Here is a 24,107-nt window from a genome sequence, read left to right as displayed (position 1 = left end):
TTCTAATCCCACCTCAACAAAGAAAAGAGCCATGTGTCAGTTCAGAAGTAAGCTCCGCCTCTGACATCAGAGGTACACGGCAGGCTTCCTTCTGTCCAGTGTTTCACGCAGCTCCCTTGTGAGTGTGATGCGCACATGGCACATTTTCCTTTTAAAACATGTTACAGTCAAGACCTTGATTGACTCCTACAGTCGAGACCTCTCTCTCCTTACAGATGACTCAACAATTAGGCTAGACTTACAGGTGCATCTAAAGAAGGATGGAGCGCTCTGGGGCCGGGGCCGGGGCCGGGGCTCAGTTGCTTCAGTGCTTGCTTAGCTTGTACTGAGCCCTGGCTTTCACACTTCTACCCCACTCTGAACTGCATAAACTGGGTGTGGTGTTTGTTACACGCCTGTAATCCTAGCAATCAAAATATAGAAATTCCAAGTCACCCATCATCCTCAGCTAGAGAGCAGATTCAAAGTCAGTAGGGCACACAAGATCATGTCCTAAAAGAAAAGGCAGGCATGAGAGGGCTCAGTGGGGAAAAACACTTGCTGTCAAGATTGACAACCCAAATTTGATCCCAGAAGCCATAGGACAGGAGGAGAATCAATTCAGTGAGCTGCCCTCTGACCTCCAGATGTTTAATGCAGCACATGTGAGTGCACACAGGCACACAGACACACACACACACACACACACACACCACAAAACACACTAAATGAAAAGAAATATAACTTTTAAAAAGAACTCGCTCTACCCCAATTAAGAAAGAAAGCTTCCTCTTTGATTTTACAAGTCTTTAATCGCTAAGCCAGGCATCCAGGGCCGGACTAGCTAATCAAAGTATCGGGAAAACTCTACCTTTAAAACCGTTTAAACCAGGGCTGGTGAGATGGCTCAGTGGGTAAGAGCACCCGACTGCTCTTCCGAGAAGGTCTGAAGTTCAAATCCCAGCAACCACATGGTGGCTCACAACCATCTGTAACAAGATCTGACGCCCTCTTCTGGAGTGTCTGAAGACAGCTACAATGTACTTACATATAATAAATAAAAAAAAAAAAAAAAAAAAAAACCGTTTAAACCGCCTGGGTGTCCATGTTACACAGAGGTGGCATTATCATAGTAAGGCACTTTATTTGAAGTGTTACTTAGGGACGTTTTGAGGTGCGATCAATATAGAAACCACCAGGACACTCTGCACTCCGTCTTCACGCTTGATCCTTGCAGCCTTGTGCGTTTTTTTCTAGAGTACATTTGCTTTTGGCCTTGAAGCACTTGAGATGTGGGTGGCATGCATAGTCAAAGGCTACCGTGTCCTCCACCACGTATGGCTGCAAACCCCGGAACTCCCCCATCTCTGAGCACACAGCAGGCATTAGCAGCAGTGCTGGCTTCAGGATGGTTCTAGCTTCAGTCCTTCTGATCCAGGGTCCTGGGCATTCCTGCTTTCCACACCAGGACAGTGGGGACCATCCTCCCTTCACAGTGACTCAGGTAGGTTTGAAACCACCTCTCACTGTGTGAGCCTGAGAATGTTTTGGAGCCTCGGTTTCTCCAGTTTATGAACAAACAAGAATGAGGGTTCTCCGGGGTTGTTGGGGGAATGTGGGGCTCTCGAAGCATCATCCTCTATCAGCCGCCATTAGAACAGTAAAGGGAGAATCACCACGAAGGAGCTTCCCTCCTGCCCGGCTGCCAGGACTGATTTGGTGTTGGAGACACACAGCACCTTTCTGTCTTTACCACTTACCCAGGATGCTCCCTGCTGCCTGACTAGCATCTTAATTGCCTGGAAATTCCTGAGGCTCCCGTGAAAGGGCCCTCTGCTTCAGTATGTCTGCCTAGCCCTCTCCTTAGCTGGGCTCTGGAAAAGGTGGGGACTCTCTCACATGGCTATAGTTCGCAAGTATGCCTGCAGGGCTCTGCTTAGCCTCTGGAATCTTCCTCAAGAGGGAAGGCCCTTGCTTCATTTACTAGTCCCATTCTCCTGTCCTGTGGCTTGCTTCCCACTTCCCCAGGAGACTCCTGACATTCAAAGCAGGGCTCTGAAGCAAATGAATGAATACCCCAGCAGCTTTGCTGTAAGACGCTTGGCCTTTCCATTATTAATGGAATGCCAGCAATAAAGAGGAGATCTGAGGACCCGAATCTCCTGAGGCCCTTCTGGCTGTGAGACTCTTTCCACTCCACCCCCTTTCCACTCCCCGAGGTCTCCTGCCTTCTCCAAGGCCCTGAGTTCTCCACAGGTGTCTCACTCAGCTGGCTGGGCTTTCCCCCACTGTGTGGAAACTCAAACAGAGCAGGATCGGGCCTCTCACCCCACCACAGAACTCACTGACTCTGCCCTCAGCATTAGCATTCTGTGTGTACACATGTGTGTGCTTGTGTGTGCACATGCATGTGCTTGTGTATGTGTGTGCACATGTGTGTATTTGTTAATGCTACAGTTGACACAGAATCTCAAGGACAAGGACAGCCAAGAAGGAGGTATGTGGGCAGACAGATACACTAGAAACACATAGTTACACCAGAAACCACCAACTGGGTGCAGACAGGACCCCAGCTTCAAAAGCAGATGTAACCAGGAGGATTGGTTAGTCCATCACACCAACTGTAGCATCCGAAACAACGGGCAATGAGGACAAAGGAGGTTTACTTTTAGCAACAGAAACTTTTTGAAAATGTCATTCTGCATCATAAACTTTTCATTTGTTTAAAATAGAAATGAATGGCTGAGGGGAAAGGCGCTACCTCCTTTAAAATGCTGTGTCCTTTCTACCTTAGAAAAAGGCAATTGAGGGGCTGGCAAGATGGCTTTGTAGAGGTAAAGGTGCTTGTTGCCAAGCCTGAGGACTGGAGTTCAATCCCTGGGAGCCACATGGTGGAATGAGAAAACCAATTCCCTCACGTCACCTAATGACCTCCTCATGCGTACTGACATACACACACGCACACATGCACACGTGTGCATGCTAAGCTGATTCTATTCTATGCAGTGCAACAGGTCCCCGGGTATGAGAACCTCCCCTCTGTATTAGTTTTCAAACTGTAGCTAACTAAATGCCTAACAAGAAATAAGAGAAAAACCATTTATTTGGGCCCACGCTTTGAGGGGATAAAGCTTTCCTCTGGGGGAAGGCATGGGACCTGGAAGGTCCACAGTGGCAGGCATATGTGGCAGCTGCTAGCTCATTCCCTGTGGACCAGGAAGCAGACACAGGAGAAGAAGTGGGCCAGGTTAGCAAAGCCCACAGTCTGTCTCTCGTAACCCTCTTCCTCTAGCTGAGCCCCATCTCTTCAAGATATCACAGCCTATCAAACATTGCCAGCAGCTGGGGATTGACACGTGAGCTCACAGAGGTACTTTTATATTCAAAGCAGGGCTGACACCCCATAGCTGCTGGTGAGAGGCAAGTAGGTTCCTGGAGCTGAGCTTAGAAGCCATTCACAAAGTGTGTGTGTGTGTGTGTGTGTGTGTGTGTGTGTGTGTGTGTGGATGGATGGATGGATGGGTGGGTGGATGGATGGATGGATGGATGGATGGATGGATGAATAGGTAGGTAGATGGATGGGTAGGTGGATGGGTGAGTGGGTGGGTAGGTAGGTGGATGGATGGATGAATAGGTGGATGGGTGAGTGGATGGGTGGGTGGGTGGATGTACAGAGATAGACACATCACCACGCCTCTGCTTTTGGCCTTCCTCTGTCCTCCCAGGCCCATTAGCCCTTCAAGGTACAAGTACACACTGTTAGTCCAACAATCACTGATAATCAATAGCCAGCAGCATTTAGTGGAAACAATTTTCCCAAGCCTAACCTGTGCCCAGCACAGAACGCATGCTGGCTTGATTCTGGTTGGAGAGTATTAAGTGAGGAACTTGAAAGCCTGTGGCTCTCTCATCCATGTCTCCAAGACTCAATCTTAACACCACAGTCCTGTGAAATTAACAGTCATTTAAAAGTCCACTCTGTAAACATGCCAGACACATGAACCATGAAAGCCCTGGCTTTTGTCTGGAGACCTTCCCACGGGGTGTCTTTCTGTATACAAGAGGGCAGATAGCTAATGTTGGGGAGTCCTGGCAGCAGGGACAGGTGTGGGAAGCCACATGTGCCGTTGCAGAGTGGCACTGACTACTGCTGGCCACCACGCATAAGTTTGGACAAACAACCAATGTGTACATATGCAGTAAAGTTTTTTGCAAAGACACTGCCTGGCCTGGGCATGATAATGAGGCTTTGGGAATATAACCAATCAGATGTGAGACATGCAAATGAGGTATGATAATGAGGCTGTGAGGTACAAAGAGAGAGTAGCCAATCAGATGAGGAACATGCAAATGAGGCTTAGTGCATAACCAATCCGGGTGTGAGACACGCCTCTCCTAGGCCTATATAAGCAGCACCAGTTCTGGGCTCGGGGTCTCTTCGCCTCTGCAATCAAGCTCTCCCAATAAATGTGTGCAGAAGAATCCTATTGCAGCATCGTTACTGCTGGCCAGTCCGGCGCGCACAAGAGACAGGGTCAGACTAGACCATACCCCTAGCTTCCTGGGCTTCCTCTGGTCTTGAGGAATGGTCTTCTTCATCTGCAAAGTCAAGGGCTGGAGCATAATAAAATGTTTGGCTGCCATACCACTCAGAGCAGCACTGGGCCATGTCAATAGAAAGAAAGCAAGCCCCAGGTCTCCAGGGCTACCTTAGTGACTCTTCTCATTGCTGGGGTAAAACGGCCCTGGCAAAGGCAACTGAAGAAAGGGTTTGTTTTGGGTCTCTGTCTGAGGGAAGCCCATCAGAAGGGAACTCATGACAGCAGAGCCTCGGGGCACATTCCATCCACAGCCAAGAAGCAGATAGCAATAAATGCTTTTGCTTAGGGGACAGGTCTTCCATCTCAGCTAACCTAATCCAGACAACCCCCCCACAAGAATGCCCCCCCCACAGGCATGCCCACTGATTCTAGATCTCATCAAGTTAACAACTGAGATTAACCATTACAGAAACATAATCCAGTGAACTCACACCACGTCCCCTGCTGGTCACCAGAGTTTCTCCCTGCTCAGTGACCTAGGGAATCAGGCTCCATCTGTCCTGTAAGGTCATAGCTCAACAGACACTTCTAGAGTCACCCCAGCAGGAAAGTGGAGAGATGGAGGAGCTATACCTCTTCAGTCCTCAGCCTGGAAGAGACACAGGCCCCGCCCCTCACACTTGATTGGCCAGACCTCACAGGTCTCTGAACTGCAGAAGCAGCCAGGAGATACTGGTTGAGAGCTGCTGGATTTTGCCACAGGGGGGGGTGGGGGTGGGGGGGGGTAGGGGGGGACAGACAGTTCACTGGTGATGATAATTTCATCTATGTAAGTAAAGCCACCCCAGCAGAACCTCTCAGTGCTATGTGTTGGAGAAGCGAATAAAGGAAGTCTCAATGTTGAGACTGCCAGGGAAAGCCAGGTGGAGGGGGGCGGGGCTGAGGTCGAACAACAAACCAGATGTCTGACTCGGCCATGAGATCCTTACAAGCCACAAACAAGTCAAGCCACAACTGGGTGGGCCCCTGCGTCTGAGTCATACAGGAAGCTCAGACCTCAGTAGTCTGAACTCAGGAGCCAGATTATAACACACGATTATAAGAATCTTCAGTACTGGGCTGTGGACACAGGAAAGTGGCCATCGAGTTCAATCCCAGGAGCCGCATAAAAAGGCAGGCATGTAGGCACATACACACCTCAACTCCAGTGTCAGGGAGACAGAGACAGGCAGATGCCCGGAGCCCTCTGGCCAGCCAGCAGAGCTTGTTTTGTGAGCCTGAGACCCCAGAGAGGGTCCTGTCTGTGAGCCTCAGATCCACTGATGGTCCTGTTGGTGAGCCTGAGACCCCAGAGAAGGGTCCTGTCTCAGAAAACAAGGCTGACGGCTCCTGAGGTGTGATACTTGGAGTGACCCATGGCTTCCATCTGCATGCTTAAGCATGTGCATGCATGCACACACACACATGTGCACACATGTGTGCACACATATACCCCCACCATACACACACACACACACACACACACACACACACACACGAATCATGTACCCTACCACACATGTGCACACACACATGCACCTCCACCAGACATGGGCACACACACACATACACACATATACCCCCACCAAACCCTCACCACATCCCGACCACACATGTGCACATACACATACATACGCCCCCACCACACATGTGCACATACACATACATGCACCTCCACCACACATGGGCACACACACATACACCCCCACCACATATGTACACATACACACCCATGCACCCCCATCACACCCCAAGTCATTATTATTTTGGGGTACCAAGCACTGTTCTAGGAGCCCAATAGAGAGGAAAGCATGGGCAAACCACTCACACCCCTAATCCCGCTGCCGTTGATTCTTCCGGGCAGGGCATCCTGCTCTGTAGGACTGCTTCCCACCAACCTACTGTACTGGCTAGTTTTGTGTCAACTTGACACAGCTGGAGTTATCACAGAGAAAGGAGCTTCAGTTGAGGAAATGCCTCCATGAGATCCAACTGTAAGGCATTTTCTCAATTAGTGATCAAGGGGGAAAGGCCCCTTGTGGGTGGGACCATCTCTGGGCTGGTAGTCTTTGTTCTATAAGAGAGCAGGCTGAGCAAGCCAGGGGAAGCAAGCCAGTAAGGAACATCCCTCCATGGCCTCTGCATCAGCTCCTGCTTCCTGACCTGCTTGAGTTCCAGTCCTGACTTCCTTCAGTGATGAATAGCAGTATGGATGTGTAAGCTGAATAAACCCTTTCCTCCCCAACTTGCTTCTTGGTCATGATGTTTTTGCAGGAATAGAAACCCTGACTAAGACAACTACACTGGGCCAAAAGCAGTGTGTGGTTCTCTGACACAAAGATCACACTGATTCCTCCCTCATTCCTCAGAAATCGAATTATAGAAGAAATGAAGTAGACAGGTAAGATCTCTGACCATGGACTTAAACATGGTTATTTTTATACTCTCTGAAGTTTCTCCAGATCTATCTGAGAGGAGGAAGGGAGGAGCTGCTTCCTCACGGTAGACCTCACTGCTGGAAAATGCAAGCCACTGCAGACAGAGCTGGAGATGTGGTGGCTTAATGCTAATTAATTTATTCTTCTCGCTGAATCCTGTTTAGACACTCAATATATTTAGCAGAGCCTGGGCCCAGCAGTCCTTCAAGGTGCTGTCTGCTTGGTGTTCATTGTCTTAAAGGGACCAACACTAAAAGACACCATCCGGGTCCTGATAACCACACCCCTCCATTCCCAGAACCCCTCTGGGGGTCAAAAGGTCAAGATCAGAGGAAAAGAGCTCCCTACGCCAATGTTACTGGCCCCACAGCAAGCTATACAACACCCACCTGGAGTACCTCCCACCTCTGCATGGTCCCCAGGAACCCAGACAGTCCAGACAGGCTCACAAGTGTTGTCTGGCTTCTAGACGACAAGGGAAGTAACCACTTAGTGTCCTACCCTCCCTCCCAAGACTACTTTAAAATAACCACAAAGAAATAAAAATAAGGATTAGAGGAAGGACTAAAAAAAGCTGAAAAGGAGAGCGACCCCAAAGGAAGACCAGCAGTCTCAACTAACCCAGACTGCAGAGACTGGGCCACCAACCAGGAGCACACAGGGGCCAGTCTGAGGCCCAGGGCACGTATGTAGCAGAGGTCTGCCTATTCTGGCCTCACTGGGAGAAGATGCACTGAGTCCTTGAGAGACCTGAGGACCCAGGGAAGGGGCAGACCTGGGGGGGGGGGTGGACACCCTCAGAGGCAAGGGGGAGGAGGAAAGGGAGGAGGAACTGTGGGAGGCGGGCTGATGGGGGCAATGACTGGATTGTAAGTAAATAAAATAATTTTTAAAAACAGAAATAAAAATAAACTAACTCATAACAGCGATGAAGAGAGAGCTATCAGCCACCTACAGAGTCCAACGAAGTTCTGGAGAAGGCAGGAGGGAGGGAAAGAGCATGCAATCATGATTGCATAAGTGCTACCTGTTGACTTCCAGACATTAAAAAGCAAGCCACAAACAACAGAGAGACTCAAAGAGGTTTACAGAGCAGCATGGGACAGCACACTGGTGTGAACTCTTCTGTGGGAAAGTAGGGGTATGGAGCAGAGGAAGTGTTGGGCTCAGCGTATGGACACCGTTCTGTCAGGACTGAGAGGGAATGGTGAAGTTCATAGAACAGTTTCTATATTAAATTTGGAAAATGTCCTAGTTAGCTGTTGATTCCACACAGCCTAGAGTCCTCTGAGAAGGGAGTCTCAATAGAAAAATTGCCTAGATGGGACTGGGGGGATTATCTTGATGATTAATTAATGTGGGAGGACCCAGGCCACTGTGGGCAACACCATTCCCTAGGCAGGCATTCCTGAGCTGTGTATTAAGGAAACCGAGCACAAATCTGAGAGTAAGCCAGCCAGCAGCTTCCTCCACAGCTTCTGTTCATATTTTTGCCTTCCCTTGATGATGGACTGTAACCTGTCAGCTGCTTTTGGTCAAATGTACCACAGCAAGAGATGCAAACTAGAACAACGGCGAATAGAAAAATAAAGCCAAAAAACAAGAGCACAATCATGAAGAAGCTAAAGATGAAGGCTTGAGAGCCAGCCAAGTCTCCCTCGTTCAAAGCCCAGGACTGACTCAAGGGCAGGTCACTGAGATAAAACAATGAAACGCTATGTTCAGATTTATGAAGATCACCCGGGAGAACTCAAAGTTACCTCAGCATGAAAGTCACAGCAGGAGATTTCAAGGTGACTGAAATGTGAAGGTCACACAGGAGAGCTCAAGGTGACCTCTACATGAAGGTCACAGTAGGAGAATTTAAGGTGATCTCAATGTGAAGGTCATAGCAGAATTCAAGGTGACGTCTACATGAAGGTCACACAGGAGAGCTCAAGGTGACCTCTATGCAGACCACCTAGGGGATACAGCTCTCTGTGTATCTGTGAGGCTTTCAGAGAGGTGTGATGGAGAAGGCAGGACTCACTGACTGTGGACCCAGTGCTCAGAAGGAACAAAAATAAAGGGGCAGAACAGCCTGCTGAGCAGCGGTTCTCACCTCCCTCTGACTTCATCTCCCTCTTACGTGTGTAAGCAGTGGGCCCTGCTGCTCCACACTCTAGTCCTCCTCACCATGATGGACTGCAAACTAAGAGCCCAGGTAAAACCTTCTTCCTTTGAGCTACTTGCTTTGTAACCAGTCAGCACCTCTGTGTCCACTGGGGCTCACAATGACAGAACAGCCCAGAGGTCTGTGAGGCGGCTGTGTACACCTGGGGCGGGAGCAGCTGGGTGACTGCTTTCCTCTCCACATCTCTTCCCAGGATGTCTTCCCCTCTCCTTACATCTCCACACTATATTCCTAAGACCTGATTCCCACTCCCACGACCTTCGATTTCTGTTGGTGCTGGAGACGAAGTCATTTCCATCACAGGATAAACTGCACACCTGAGACCCAGCCCCCAACCCCAAAAAGGCACAGCTGGTTGGGAGGCAGGAGAATGAATTCAGCCCAAGACTGCAGAAGGGAAGTGTTCCACTGTGAGTTTTACACCCACTAAAGGAACTGCTAAGGAATAAAATAGTATTTCCTATGACGCCATTAGTTCTCTTCATTGTTTGTAAACCTCTCCCAGGCACCTTAAATACGCAAGCAATACGGAGGCGAGACAAACACTAAATACCCGTGGTTCTGAGGTAGTGTCTTAAGGTCCTTTGGCTCAGTACCAGACTCTAAGGTGATGCAGGTGTCATGCCTTTGGGCCAGGTACTTTCTGACACATGTCACTGGATATGGAACGCCCATCAGGAAAGGACAGGGTGGTTGTTCCATAAACCCAAGTGCAAGATTATAACACAGACAGCTGAGCCTTGCTATCCGAACGAGGTCAGGCAAAGGAGCTATCTCACCTTAGCCGGTCCTCCTCCTTTTTGCGAAGATTGAAGTCTCTCTGCACCACTTGGAGAACATGCTCGGTCTCATCGTCGGTCAGACCCGACAGGTCCAGCTTCCTCCCCATGATCAGAGTTAAACACGGACAACTGAACTAGATCTGCGGAGTGAAAGGAGAGATCAGAGACTGAGGACAGGCTCGAGTTCAGTGTGGCTCAAATCCACCCTCAACCCTGACTTAGACCAAACACTGCTCTGTGGAGCAGCGTACAAAGGCAGCCTGCGCCTCTGAACTCTCACGTGCTGCTTCTAGCTGGCTCTGGCCAGACGGCAGAGACCTGGACAACCGAGCATCTGCTATTTCACGTTCTCAAGTCGTAAGTGAAGGCAAAGATATCCTATGTCAGAAGTGATGGAGCACACCTGGGACCCCAGCGCCCAGGACATGGGGGCAAGGTCAGTAAGGGGCTGGAGGCCAGCCTGGGATACCATAGGAAGGAGGAAGCAAAGACAGAAGGAGGGAGGGAGGGGGGAGGGAGAGAGGGAGGGAATGAGTGAGTGAGGGAGGGAGGAAACCAAACCAGCAATAGCAGCTAATCTATTCTTTTCATCAAAATGAAGCCCATCTCCACAAAGCACTGAAAAGCAATAGTTAAGAATTCTTAATTTCTATAGTTTGACAGGTTATTTATAGGTATTCTATTTCAACACAAAATAAATTATGAAGTTTTCTTTAGAAAAATAATATCCCATGGATACTATACCCCATAAGCTCTTCTTCAGGCCTATGCTGTAAACACTAGAAATCCCAATGATACATAAAGCTGGAGGGAGAAGCCAAGTTTTATGTTTTGTGTATAGTATGCTTCTATGAGTGTGTAAGATAAAACAAGGGCTGGCGTGCAGCTCAGTTGTGGAGTACTTGCCTAGAGTACACCAAGCCCTGAGTTCAATCCCCAGCACGCAGAGGTGGGTGTGTGGTTCCCACTAAAATCTCCACACTTCAGAGGTGGAGGCAGGAAGGTCTGAAGTTCAGGGTCATGGAAGTTCCTTTTTAAAAGGTATTTCCTAGGTTTTTACCTATTTTATTCTTTTTTTCTGTTTTGGTCTCAGTTATGTAAGGAGTTCAAGGCCAGCCTAAGTTGCATGAGTGAACCTCAAGCTGAACAAAAAGTAATATACACATGTCACAATGAACTATCTGAAACATTTTAAGAATTATAATTAAGGGTTTTAATAAATAATGACACTGGGATTATAATAAATAAACATTTTTAATAAGGTTTGCACTGAATGATGAACATCTACTATGGGTCACGAACTTTAGTTTTCATACATGCATATTAAACAGCTCTAATGCCCACATCATTGTATGAGCAGTCACAGAAGAGGAAAAAAAGGCTTGTGTTCGCTCACCCTCTAAGGAGTGGCACCTGACATAGCTGTCTCTCCGCTTCAGGGCCTTGGCCCTACACACTCACATCTCTAACACGCAGAGGACAATGTGGACCTCAGGCTTTAACATGTGAGGGTCTGAGTCCCTTGTCCCTCTTTGTTGTGTGCAAACTAGGAAGACTAGGAGCAGCAGATCCTTCTGTGTGTGTGTGTGTGTGTGTGTGAGAGAGAGAGAGAGAGAGAGAGAGAGAGAGAGAGAGAGAATATGAGAGAGAGAATATGAGAGAGAGAGAATATGAGAGAGAGAGAGAGAGAGAGAGAGAGAGAGAGAGAGAGAGAGAATATGTGTATATCCTATGTTTGTGCAGGTCCTTCAGAAGCGAGGCGGCTATTTGTTGTGGGGCTTTTGGGTCACCTGGAACTGGAGTTGCAAATGGCTGTGAGCAGTCCAACTTGGGCACTGGAAACTGAACTCGGGTCCTCTGAAAGAGCAGCAAATGCTTTCAATCACTGAGCCATCCCTCCCGACTCCTTGGCTGTTTTTTAAAGCAATGTCTTGCTGTGTAGCTCTGGTTGACATTTAACTCACTATGTAGCCCAGACCAGTCTTGAATTCACAACAATCCTCCTGCCTCAGACTCCTTATTTCTAGAATTAGTCATATACCACTACCCCATTACCTGGTTTGCTAATTCTTTTTAAGGTTATATGTTCTTTCATTTCCAAATAATAACAATAAATGGAGAAAACAGAGTGAGTTTAATTCTTAAGTCTTTTGTTAGGTGATTTAAAACCGTGTGACTGTGTAATATGAACTAATCTCCAGATTTCCCCACAAGTCAGGACAGGAATGCTAATAAGCATTAGCAACATCTCCTTCCCATAATGCAACTTGAAAACAAATCTCCCACCTGCTCTACACTGAGGTGGGAAAGTGACCTCTAGACCTGTGGGTCAGGAGAAGCCAAAGCAGACAGAGACTCGCTGGGGAGGAGCATGGTCAGCCACCACCTTCAGTACACCCACAAGCAAGAGGAGCCCTATGGCAGGCTCAGCAGAAATGTGGATGGACGTCTTCCTTTAAACACTCCATTAAAGGGCTGGAGATGGCTCAGTGGGTAAGAGCACTGGATGCCCTTGCAGACAACACAGGTTCAGTTCCCAGCACCCACATGATGACTCACAATCAAATATAACTCCAATTCTAGCAAATCTGATGCCCTCTTCTGACCTCTGTGAGAACCTGGCACACGCATCGTGCACAGACATACGTGTGGGCAAAACACTCACAGAAAACTAGGAATAAGTCTCAGGGGGGAAAGAGCTGGCTATGGCCACACATGCACCTGTAACCTCAGCACTCTGGGGCAGAGACAGGAGGATCCTGGGTTTGCTGACTTCTAGCCTTGCTCTGGGTTCACTGAAGAAACAATATGAAAAATGACACAGCAGGACACTCGACATCCTCCTCTGGCTTCCACACATGTGTGTGCACATAGGGAGGCACACTTGCATATGGATACACACCAACACCCCCCTTACATAACCACACACAGACAATATTATACATACACACATATACATACCATACACACAAGCCACACACATACAATGCTACACATATACTACACACACATACAGTGCTACACATACACACACACACCATACACACACATACACACTCCATAATCAACCATATACACATACAATATTATAGACATACCCCATATTACACCATACATACACTATACACACCAGCATCCCATTAGGACTCTTTGTTAGCCCTTCCCTGATGAAGTCATTCCTGGCCTCATGATATCACTGACAATGGTAAATGAGATTATAAGATACCCAGAGCTTGCCAGATATGGCAACATGGATATGATCATATCTACAAAAGACTGACTGAGACTCAAGAGGTCTATAAATGGCCCCAACGGAGCACAGAGAGCACTTTCGGCGAAGTGGTGCAAGCTCTTCACTTTTGACAATGAGCACAACTATCATCCATGTGCAATGAGTCAGACAGTGCCATGGAGTGGAGGAAAGATGCGTCTCCACTGAGTCAGAGGGCACTCAGGTTGCACCGTATCTCAGAAGATGATACCTGGGAAAGGAGGTACAAGCCCAGACACCCAGCAGAAGCAGGCATTCCTGGTCCATTGGGCTGCTACCACCTTGCTTCCTCTGGCAGACACCCAACCAAGATGCAACAGAGGGAATCCATCCTAAATTTTAGTAACGAGAAAATTAATACCAGTTCAGCATTTAATTATAGTGCCACCTCCCAAAAGTGTGCTTGCTGAGTTATTGTTCCCACAAGCAGCTTGTGACAGAGGAACTCTTTTGTAATAAATCTCAGTAAAGTGTCACGCTCTGCCATCCTCATGGGGCTACACAAGGCTTACGGGATAATCGGCTCTAAGAAGTCTTCGGACAAGGCAGCAGGTCGAGTTCCAGTTCATGTGACTACAGGCAGTTTCCTGAACAGCACCTGCCTTGTCAGGGCTAACTGGGAAATGGCACCACGGCAAGGCTCTGCTGATATGCCCTGGCCACTTCCACAGGATACCTGAATTGATGTGACTGGCCCTTTGGATATAATTGTCAGAAGTCAGGTGATTTTCAGCAGTGCTTTGGCCGAACCAGAAAGGGGCTTAAATGCCACACTGCACTTGCAGAGAACCTGTGTTTTGTTCCTAACACCCACACAAGGGATGCACAACTGCCCACAACTACATATCTGCCTATGGCCTCTGAGGGTACCTACAGACACAAAACCACCACACCACTACCACCATCATCATCACAAGCTAATGACTTAAAAATCAAAGCCAGTGGGTTCAAAGCCAGTGGGTGCTGGAGATGGAGCCCAGCTGAAAGAGGGCTACCCCAACATGCACAAAACCCTGGCTTTTAAACCCAGCATAGTGTAAACCAGATCTGGTGGCTCACGGCTTTTTTTTTTTTTTTTTTTTTTTTTGCTTTTTTGAGACAGGGTTTCTCTGTGTAGCCCTGGCTGTCCTGGAACTCACTATGTAGACCAGGCTGACCTTGAACTCAGAAATCTACCTGCCTCTGTCTCCCCCCCCTGGCCGCTCGCCCCAGTGCTGGGATTAAAAGTGTGCACCACCATGCCCAGGTTTTTTTTTTTTTTTTTTTTTTTTTTTTTGGTGGCCCACAGCTTTTAAAGGCAAGAGCAAAATGAAGGTGGCACTGCTGCTGGAGGAAACTGGTCAACAGAGACCTTGCAAATGAAGATAACCTCAGACAGTGCAGGGACACTGAGAACACACTGAGATGCTCACAGGGAAAGGTCGGTGTTCACAGGACTAACATTCCGGGCAGGACCAGAAGAGAAACAAGGACAGATGCCTGAGTGAAGTCTTACCAACCCAAAGTTTTGTGGGGTTCTTGCTTGTGTGTCTGTCTGTCTGTCCACATGTGTCTTTGCATGTTTGACCTTGCATCCAAAGAAAAAACTAATGATTAAGTTGGGAAGTCTGATGTCCTAAAAGTGAGGATGTAAATACCATGGCACTCTCCTGGCTGGCTAGAAATGAAGAAATATCATTTCCACAGAGGAAGTGTAATGCTACACCTTTCCCATGAAAACGACGTGCTTTTAGAGGAAGGGAGACGAGAGGAAGGGAAGGAGAGAAGAACTCTGCCAGGAAAGAAAAACAAGCTCACAGATGGGGGTAGAGATGTGTTTTCACTGTGGCTGTTTTGAAGCCAGCAGTGCCTGGGTTGGGTTGGGGGATCACTACTCCATTCCGTTCACTCCCTGACATGGACTGGCTCTTCCTCTAAAATGTGTCCATGCTCACCAGCCAGAGCAGACAGGGCTACAGCAGTGGACTAGGTGTTTGCTTCATTCAAGCTGGATTTAGGAGCCTCTCCTGGGGACTCTGATGTGTCCATTACATTGGGGGAATGCGAGGCTGGTGGCCTGCTGCACCCGTGCCTGAGGAGCTGACATACTCTCCTAGGTGCACAACATTTGGTTTTGTTTCTTTTGATCACTTGCATCTCACAAGGCACAAGGGAGGCAAGGAAGTATGCGGGAGAGGAGAAGGGAGGAATTCATCATTCAAGTGGGGTCAAGAACTAAAGACTTTTGTAAAAATGATAGAGTAGAGAAAGAAACTCGGCCTTCCTTCTAAGCAGAAAGAGAAACAGTAAGACAAGGGACTGAGTGACAAATGGTATCCATAACAATTTGAACTTGGGGCTGAAGAGATGGCTCAGTGGGTAAGAGCACTGACTGCTCTTCCGAAGGTCCTGAGTTCAATTCTCGGCAACCACATGGTGGCCCACAACCACCTCTAATGAGATCTTCTGGAGCTTCTGACGTCAACTGCAGTGTACTTATGTATAATAATAAATAAATCTTTGGGCCAGAGCGAGCAGGGCTGACCACAGTGAGCAGAGGTCCTAAAAATTTGATTCCCAACAACCACATGAAGGCACACAACCACCTGTACAGCTACAGTGTACTCACATACATTAAATAAATAAATAAATCTTAAAAAAAAAAGAATTCAAAGGCTTAGTCCCCAGCTCATGCTACTGTTTGGGAAGATTGAGGAGGCGTGGCCTTGCTGGAGGAGGTATGTCACTAGGGTCAGGCTTTGAACAGATGTAGCCTCATGATACTTGCAGCTCGCTCTCTCTGATTGGTGTTTGTGGCTTAGATGTGATCCCACTGTTGCATCCCCAGACCTTGATGGACTCTCCCTCCGAAAATGTAAACTAAAATAAACTCTTCCTTCTCTAAGTTGGTCTTGGTCATGGTGTTTTATCACAGCAACAGAAAAGCAGCTAATACAAAAAGTAGAGAAACGTCCTCAAAAACTAAAGCGCATTCTCTGAAAAGATAACCAAAATAGTCACACCTTTAGTGACACCAACCATGGAAAGGAATATCCAAATCATTAATGTATAAAAAAAGAGACATCAGTAGACCTTAGAGAAACAAAAGGGATTAAGAAAAAAAATGCAATGAAAAATTAAAAAGCAACAAATTAGATGAACTAGATAAGATAGAAAAATTCCTAAGAAGACATTGCCGAAACAGATTCAGGAAAGATGAAAACTCTGAGTTGACAAATATCTAGTAAAGAGACTGAATCTGTAACAACAACAACAACAACAACAAAATGTTTCCAGGAAGGAAAGCAGAGGACTGGGTGACTTCACTGATGATATGGCACATAAGGAAGAGTGAGCATAGGTCTTCCATGAACAGAACAAAGAAAAGACACTTCCCAACTTGTTTAAAGGGGGCAAACATCATCAGACACTAGAGGCAAACAGAGACAGTGTAATGATATAACACAACAAAACCAACACCCTTACAATTACAGATTCAAATTTCCTGACCAATATCACGCCAAACCAGCAGTGTGACAAAATGCTAGCAGTTATGCTAAAATGCAAGGCTAACATTGCTTGAGGTGCTTTTCCTGGTACTGTGATGAAATCCCTCTACAAAAGCAATCTAAGGAAGGAAGGCTTTATTTTGGCTCACAGTTCCAAGGTACAGTCTATCATGGCAGAGTCTGAATGGCTGCAGGGGCTTGCAACAGCTCGTTACATTGTATCCACAGCCAGAGTGAAGCGTGATGAAGACTGAGCAATGAACACTGAGCGATGATGGTGGTGCTCAGCTCACTTTCTCCTTTTTATTCAAGTCACTGAACTCAGACCAGAAACTGGTACTAAGCACATTTAGGATGGATCTTCCTATCTCAGTTAGCACAACCAAGAAACTGCCTCACAGGCATGCCTTCAGACAGACATACCCAAGGGTTCCTTTCCTGGGTGACTCTAGGTCCTGTTGGGTTGACAGCTGATATAAACCATCACGCATGAAAAATGAACAATAATGAACAAAGACCATGGTTCCTCAATAGATACAGCAAAGCACTGTTTTCTGTATTGATAAAACCAGTACATTTTAATGATTAAAAAACACTCAGCAAAGAAGACAGAAAGGGAATCTTCTCAAGTTGGTGTACTAGCTATAAACATATACAAAGGGATAGAGTAGGGCTCAGCTGATAAGAGCACTGGTGCTCTTCCAGAGGAGCTGAAGTCAGTTCCCACCACCACCTGCAACTCCAGCTCCAGAGGATCTGACGCCCTCTGCTGGCCTCCTTGGGCACTGTATCCGTGTGTGTGTGTGTGTGTGTGTGTGTGTGTGTGTGTGTTGTGTGTGTGTGTGTGCATGTGTGTGTGTGTGTGCAGGGTCTATGGTGTGTGTGGATCTAAGAGTGTGGGAGAGGGAAGCATGCACAGTGTGTGTATGGAGGTCAGAAGACAACCTTGAGGGGTCGCCCTTGCGTGCTACCTTGTTTGACTCTAGGTATCTCTGACACTTTGTGCTGTAGCACACAGAAGGCTAGCTGGCCCAAGAACTCCCAGAAAGTCTCCTGTCTCTGACTCCCATTTTGCTATAGGAGCAGATAGAGCACTGGTGTTACAAATGTATGTGGTGCAACTCTGGGCACATCAGTATATAACACAGGCATACAGAGCACACATCTACATATTCACAAAGACAAACATGCTTCACATGTTAGTGACAAAGAATGACCTTGTTTATAATAAACCTTGATGTCATCTTTCTGGCTTTATAGGTAATCGCTGCTCTTAGAGGGAAACAAAAGTCCAGTATCCGTAGGAGAGCAGAGTCTATTTCTGTGCTGCTGGCAGGAGAGATGTGTCTGCAACCCCCCCCCCCCCACGTCTATCCTGGCTCTCTGGGTACTGCAGAGGCCTGTGGAGCCTCTTCAGCTTTTCCCTGCCTGCTTCCTGTCCTAAAGGCACTTTCATATAGAGCCCCTGCACAGAAAATCACCGAGGGGCACTTGACAAAACACACAGCTCTGCCGTGTGCCAGAAATGTCTCTTTTCCTTTCAACTAGATAATGAAGGTCTTTGCTCCTTCAACTATAGAAACACCTGGTGCATTTTTTCTGTCTGTAATAAAGTATGTATTCGTATAAGAGCTTGTACCTAACTATATTTGGAATGAAACCACATAATTAATTAGGCTAGAGAATAAAACATCATTAAAAACACAGTAAAACCTCACTAATTCAGACATCTCCAATTCTGAATTTGCCATCAAACAGTCAGATAAAACTCAAAATCCCATTTGTTCCCTAAACAGATGAATTAAGTTGGCTAATAGTAGACAAGAAAAGAGGATGTACCTTCAAGAAGGAACAAACGACTAATTTAGAAGCATCCATTTGATGTGCAGATCTCAACTACAGGCCAACAACAGCTTGCAGTGCTTGAATTTTTTTTAAAAAGATTTATTTATTTTTATTTTATGTGTATGAGTGTTTTGCCTGCACAAATGTCTGTCCACTGCAGATATGCAGTCCCCTGGGACTAAGTTACTGTCTTAGTCACAGTGTTAATGCTGTGACAAGGCATCATGATCACAGCAACTCTTAGAAAGTATTTAATTGGGTGCTTGGTTACAGTGCCAGAGATTTAGTCCATGATCATCATGGCAGAGAGCACAGCAGCATGCAGGCAGGTGCTGGGGCAGAAGCTGAGAGCTACATCCTGATCCACAGGCAGAGAGAAAGAGAGACTGGCCTGGCTTGGGTTTTTGAAAGGCCAGTCCACTTCCTCCAACAAGGCAGAGCTCCTAATCCTTCTAATCCTTTCAAACAGTTCCACTCTCTGGTGACTAAGCATTCAAATATAGGAGCCTATAAAAGCCATTCTCATTCCAACCACCACAGTTATAGACAGTTGTGTGTGGCCATGAGGGTGCTGAACCTGGGTCCTCTAGAAGAGCAGCCATGTTTTTAGATGCTGAGTCATCTCTCTAATTCCAACAGGGCTTGGGTTCTTATCATAGGAACTCCAGGGGGTCTTGTAGTCACAGACTTTGGAACTTGGGCCTAAATATCCCATGAATCCTGTCCTTGTCAAACCTTAATTTTTAGAATGGAGTCTAGGAGGACTATAAATAAAGAATCATTAGATAGCCTCCAAAGAATGGGCCAGCCTCATAAGACTGCATAAGCTGGTACATGGAGTAGACAGGAAGAGGCAGTGTCTAGGCCAGCTCAACAGAAAAGGTTCCTTGGTCAAAGGCCATCACGTAAAATATATTGATTTTTAAGGGGTAGAGAGGTAAAGTGGTTAGGAGCACTTGCTGCCCTGAAGAGGACCTTGAATTTACAGCCCCCACGTGGTCCCAGTTCTAGGGGACTCAATGCATTCCTCCAGCCTCTGAGGACACTGGGCACATGCATGGTGCATATACATACAATACATAAATGCAGTAAAAACATTCAAATATATAAAACTTGAAACAAAAATATCTTAAATGTGTGTGTTAATTTTATAGCAGAGTATTTAAGCATAGGACATTGTATCTTCTTCAGGAAGAGTGAGCTTCCAGCTGTCTGAAGTACCACACTTTGTGATGTGGGGCACAAGAATGGCCTCGGTTTTGTCTTTATGTAGAGATTAATTTGGTTTAAAGAGATGCCTATGTGTCCCGAGGGTGGACATATGATGATGGCCAGTTGTACCTGGTATGGTTTTGGATGAGAATAACAGTTGACTCACTGGACTCAGGAAATCATCCCTGGTCAACAGAGTCTACTGTGAATGGACCATATCTCAACAGCTGTTGATCACGGACCAGCAGATCCAACAGGGGATGGGAAAAGGTCAAGGTGGAGGAGAAAGAACAGAGATCAGAAAGAGTCCAGGATGTGAGTGTCCAGGGAGACCCTGGCATCTTATAAGGTCTACTGAGCTGGGATTAAAGGAACAGTAAGATTGGTCCTAAAGGCACTAAGGCAGATGGTTTGTGAACTAGGATTATAGGCGTGGGGGAAAGAAGGAAGCTTTGCACAAGCAGGCAGGGACAGGATCATCCCTTAACCTCTACGGAGTCCTGTGACCCAGGTTGGCTTATATTTTGATCTGCATGTTGCAGAATCGCTCTGTAACTCTGGGAAGGTTTTTCCATATTGCATAATTAAATTAAATTTAGATCTTGTAGACTGTTTAAGTGTAGCACAAATTCGCTCTAGGAGATGTTTTTATCTGTCCCTTTTGGAACACGTGACTAGTGGGGGTCTGTGTCGTGGACTAAGCTTTGGTTCTCAGAACTGCTGGGTCAGTGCCAGAACTTAAAGAAAGTCACATGACCATCCCTCCAGCCCAGGAGTCCATCCAGCCCTCAGTCCTCACTCAGTTGCTCATGTCTGATGACATCTGTGTATGGACTGATCGACTTGAGAGCAGCCTATTAAAAACAACTTGTGTAAAAGGTCACCTCGTTCTGCCCAAGGGCCTCTACTAAGGCAGGCCAACTCTTCCATGCCAGGTAGGATCGACTGAAACTAAAGTGCCTTAAAAGTCCCTAAAATCCAATATCAAGCCTTGAAACTCTACACTGTTTATACGTAAGTAGAAAAGAAAATGGCCCCAACTATATTCTTCAACACAGACAAAGAAAAAATAGATAGTTGTTGTAAGGAGACGACATGCAAATAATTAGCAAACTCAGTATTTCCAAGGTAGGATTTTTTTTTTTTAAAGTTAAAATTCTAAACCAGCTTCTGGGTGCTTAGTGCCTCAGGAGCTAGAATCCACGTGTACAGAAAAGGCCCGCTTTAGGATAGTCTCATGGCAGCTCTCCTGGACAAGCTCAGTCACTTCATGTGACACGGTCAAGAGCAAGCAATGCGGCTCTGACAGCTGACAGGGACCTGAACTGGAATATACCCAGAAGACTGGGCCAGAAGGGAAGCACAGGATTGGACTGTCAGAACTGGGCACTGTTGGGACGGGTACAAAGACAGGCCTGTCGAAATGGGTGCAACAAGACAACTCTTAAATGCCTTCATGGAACTTCAAGCATTTCCTCTGTAGAACTTCCCTCCCACTGCAGATCTGTATCTCCAGTGGCTTCAGCAAGAGGAGGGAGAGACAATTAGCCGCACTAAGGGAGGGTTATCCATGACATCCCTCTGTCACAGAAAGACAATGATTCCTCCCTAGAGGAAAATGGAGGAGAAACCACATGCAGAGTTGCTCTGTCTACCTGCACTTGCTGGCCAGAAGAGTGTCAAATCTCATGGAACTAGAGTTACCGGCAGTGATGAGCCACCTGGCCTGGTGCTGGGAACTGAACTCAGGTCCTCTGCAAGAGCAGCAAGTGCTCTTAACCACAGAGCCATCCCTTCAGCTCCCACCACATTTCTTTGAGGCATGGTCTCTCACTGGCATAGAGCTTACCAAGTGGGCTAGACTGGCTGCTCAGTGAGCTCCAGGCATCTGCCTGACTCCACTTCCCCAGTGTTAGGATCACAGACAACACTGCGCCCCGCCCTCTGACAGCTGGGTGATAGGGATTGCGCTCAGACCTCTGCACAAGCACGTTACTACCAAACCATCTCTCCAGCTCCAATGTACACACTCATTTTGCCACAAAGAGAAGTCTGGCTGTGAAGTTGGTTACCCTAGAATTCATTGTTTCCATAATGAACCATATCCCTCAGTGAGTTGGTAGAATAACCTATCCATAATCTTTGGTTCACCCATTATAAAACTCATTATAAAGTTTTGTAACTCTCTCTCTTTTTTAGGCTGTGGGGTCTCCAGTAGGCATAGGCTTGAATTTTTTTAAAAAAGAAAAATTACTTTTATCTTTTTTCTCTCTCTTCTCTTCTCTCTCTCTCTCTCTCTCTCTCTCTCTCTCTCTCTCTCTCTCCCCAGTTTTCACTTAAGAAAACACAATACTTGTAAAATAAAAGCTAACACTGAAGCGCGTGCTCAGGTAGCCCCCTCAAACCGCATCATACTCTAATACACATAAGAGCATCTTGAAGGGACTCGTGCCAAGGTAATAGCTTGTTCTTATTAGGTAGATAAGAAAAGGGGGTTCAGACTCCCTCCAGGTGACAGGAGAAGAAATCTAAATTCAGGAGCATGGCAGGAGGGAGACGGCCTAACAACCTTTAGCCATAGCCTGGCCTGTTGCCAGCTTCACACACCCAGCTATGCTTTGGAGATGCATCGTCTGTTGGCAGGGGGTTTGGAGACACGCGATTTAATTAAAACACAGCACTTCAGGAGTAATTAGAGTGTGTGTTGGAATCCTATTGACAGGATTACAGGGACCCTCAGCATTACCTCACCACACAGCTGCACCTGTGTGAGGCCCCAGGAGCTGGGAGAGCTGAGACAGTGGTTTTAGAGAGTCATGTTGTCTGAGTATTACTTCACGTTTTATATGGAGTCTTCTGGGTATTTATTTCAAGTTTTCTCCTCCATTTCTCAAAACCCAAAGGCCAGACCATATAGCATGGTATACGTTAGCTGGCCTGCAGAATCAGCCAGTCTCCAGATTCCAAACTCCCCCACATTGCTTGAATAACAACTCGTGCCCAGAGTTGCGCCAGACTAAAGGGAGTCGGGAGTTAAGCACAGACAGGGGTGGGAGGCGAGGCCATGCATCGTGCCAGGCAGGCTAGGGCACCTTCTGTAGCCCATCTTTCTCTTGGAGTCTCAATAACGAGTCTAGTTGTCAATGGGGAACAGTGACACACTGCAAAGTCACTAGGCCTGCAGCGCTGTGCCTCCGGCCTCCTTTCCGGTCTCTTTCTTATGAACTTGTTCCTTAAGCTTTATGAGACTCTCTGCAGCCCCCTAGATAGCCCCCTGTAGGAAGACCTGAGCAGTGTTGCATGTTTGTCCAGGAAAAGTAACCACTTGGATACCATCAAGCAAACTGCTGACAGTTTGATGTATTCAATCGGCATACTCCTGTTTGTAGGTGGTGTCATCTGATGGACCCTTCTCACTATTACCTTATCTCAAGGACACAGCCCACATGGGCAGCCCCCCTGGGAAGTATCCCTCCTACTGACTGGGTCACTCTTTATCTACTATGCATTTTTGTGGACCCCCTACTGCTGTGAATCTCAGTTGATTCCAACTCTTTGCTATTTTACAGAGCTCCTGGATCAAACCTCTGGGCCAAAATAGGTTTCGCATTCAGGTCTCACTTTCCCTTTGGCTAGAAGTCAAGTAACTAGGTCTAAGGTCAAAAGCAAGAGGCTCCTGAGCCATTTTAGAGACCTGTCTGCAGGGAAGCAGGTTAGGGTGGCTCCGCCTCACTGATAAAACAGACCAGCAACAATGTTCCCATGACTAAACCATTCCGATTGTGTCAACAAGGATTTACACTAAAATCAGTTATCTGCTTCAACAGTGAATCCCAAACTACCTTATAAATCTGTACAAAACAAAACTTGATTTTCTGCTGACCAGATCTTCAGTTAGTTCCCACATGAGAAGTGAGTGTTCTGACCTCCGATTTCCCTGGGGTTGTACCGCATATATTGGTGGGATTTTCTTCAAGTTCTCTTGACTGCTTACCTGATGTAGGTCTTAAGCACTGGCTTGTCTGTCCTCCCAAGACCCAAACATTATTTTTCAAACCCAGTTGGGAATAGCTCATCTTAAAGGGTCAAGTGGCCAGGGTTCTGCCTCCCTGTCTGACTGGCAACCAAGTGAGCCGCTCTGGTTTTCTACCAAGAAGAATGAAGCTCTGACTTCTGTTGATAACCCCGTGAGCAGCCCCTGCGTGAAGGCAGAGATGAGGGAAGAAAAGAGAATGTGTACTAGTTTCAGCCATGTTCAGGTTGTCCCATGAAGGAAGAAGACATTGTAATGGCTTCCATAACAATAAATGCATTCAAAGCCAGGCCTTACAAGGGACAA

At 46.9% G+C, this 24,107-nt stretch overlaps 1 protein-coding gene across 3 annotated transcripts in view; it reads right to left on the bottom strand.

The window, feature by feature from the left end:
- Myrip (myosin VIIA and Rab interacting protein) overlaps nt 1-24,107 on the bottom strand; it is a 172,582-nt gene that overhangs the window by 130,412 nt on the left and 18,063 nt on the right. For all 3 annotated transcript variants that reach the window (XM_006512128.4, XM_006512125.3, NM_144557.5), the window contains exon 2: nt 9,950-10,092. In XM_006512128.4, the coding sequence (XP_006512191.1) occupies nt 9,950-10,059 (110 nt within the window). In that variant the 5' untranslated portion in view covers nt 10,060-10,092. The remainder of the gene's footprint in view (nt 1-9,949; nt 10,093-24,107) is intronic.

The sequence above is a fragment of the Mus musculus genome, chromosome 9 (assembly GCF_000001635.26).
Source record: "Mus musculus strain C57BL/6J chromosome 9, GRCm38.p6 C57BL/6J".
NCBI lineage: Eukaryota > Metazoa > Chordata > Mammalia > Rodentia > Muridae > Mus > Mus musculus.
This window is presented reverse-complemented; position numbering and strand designations above follow the sequence as displayed.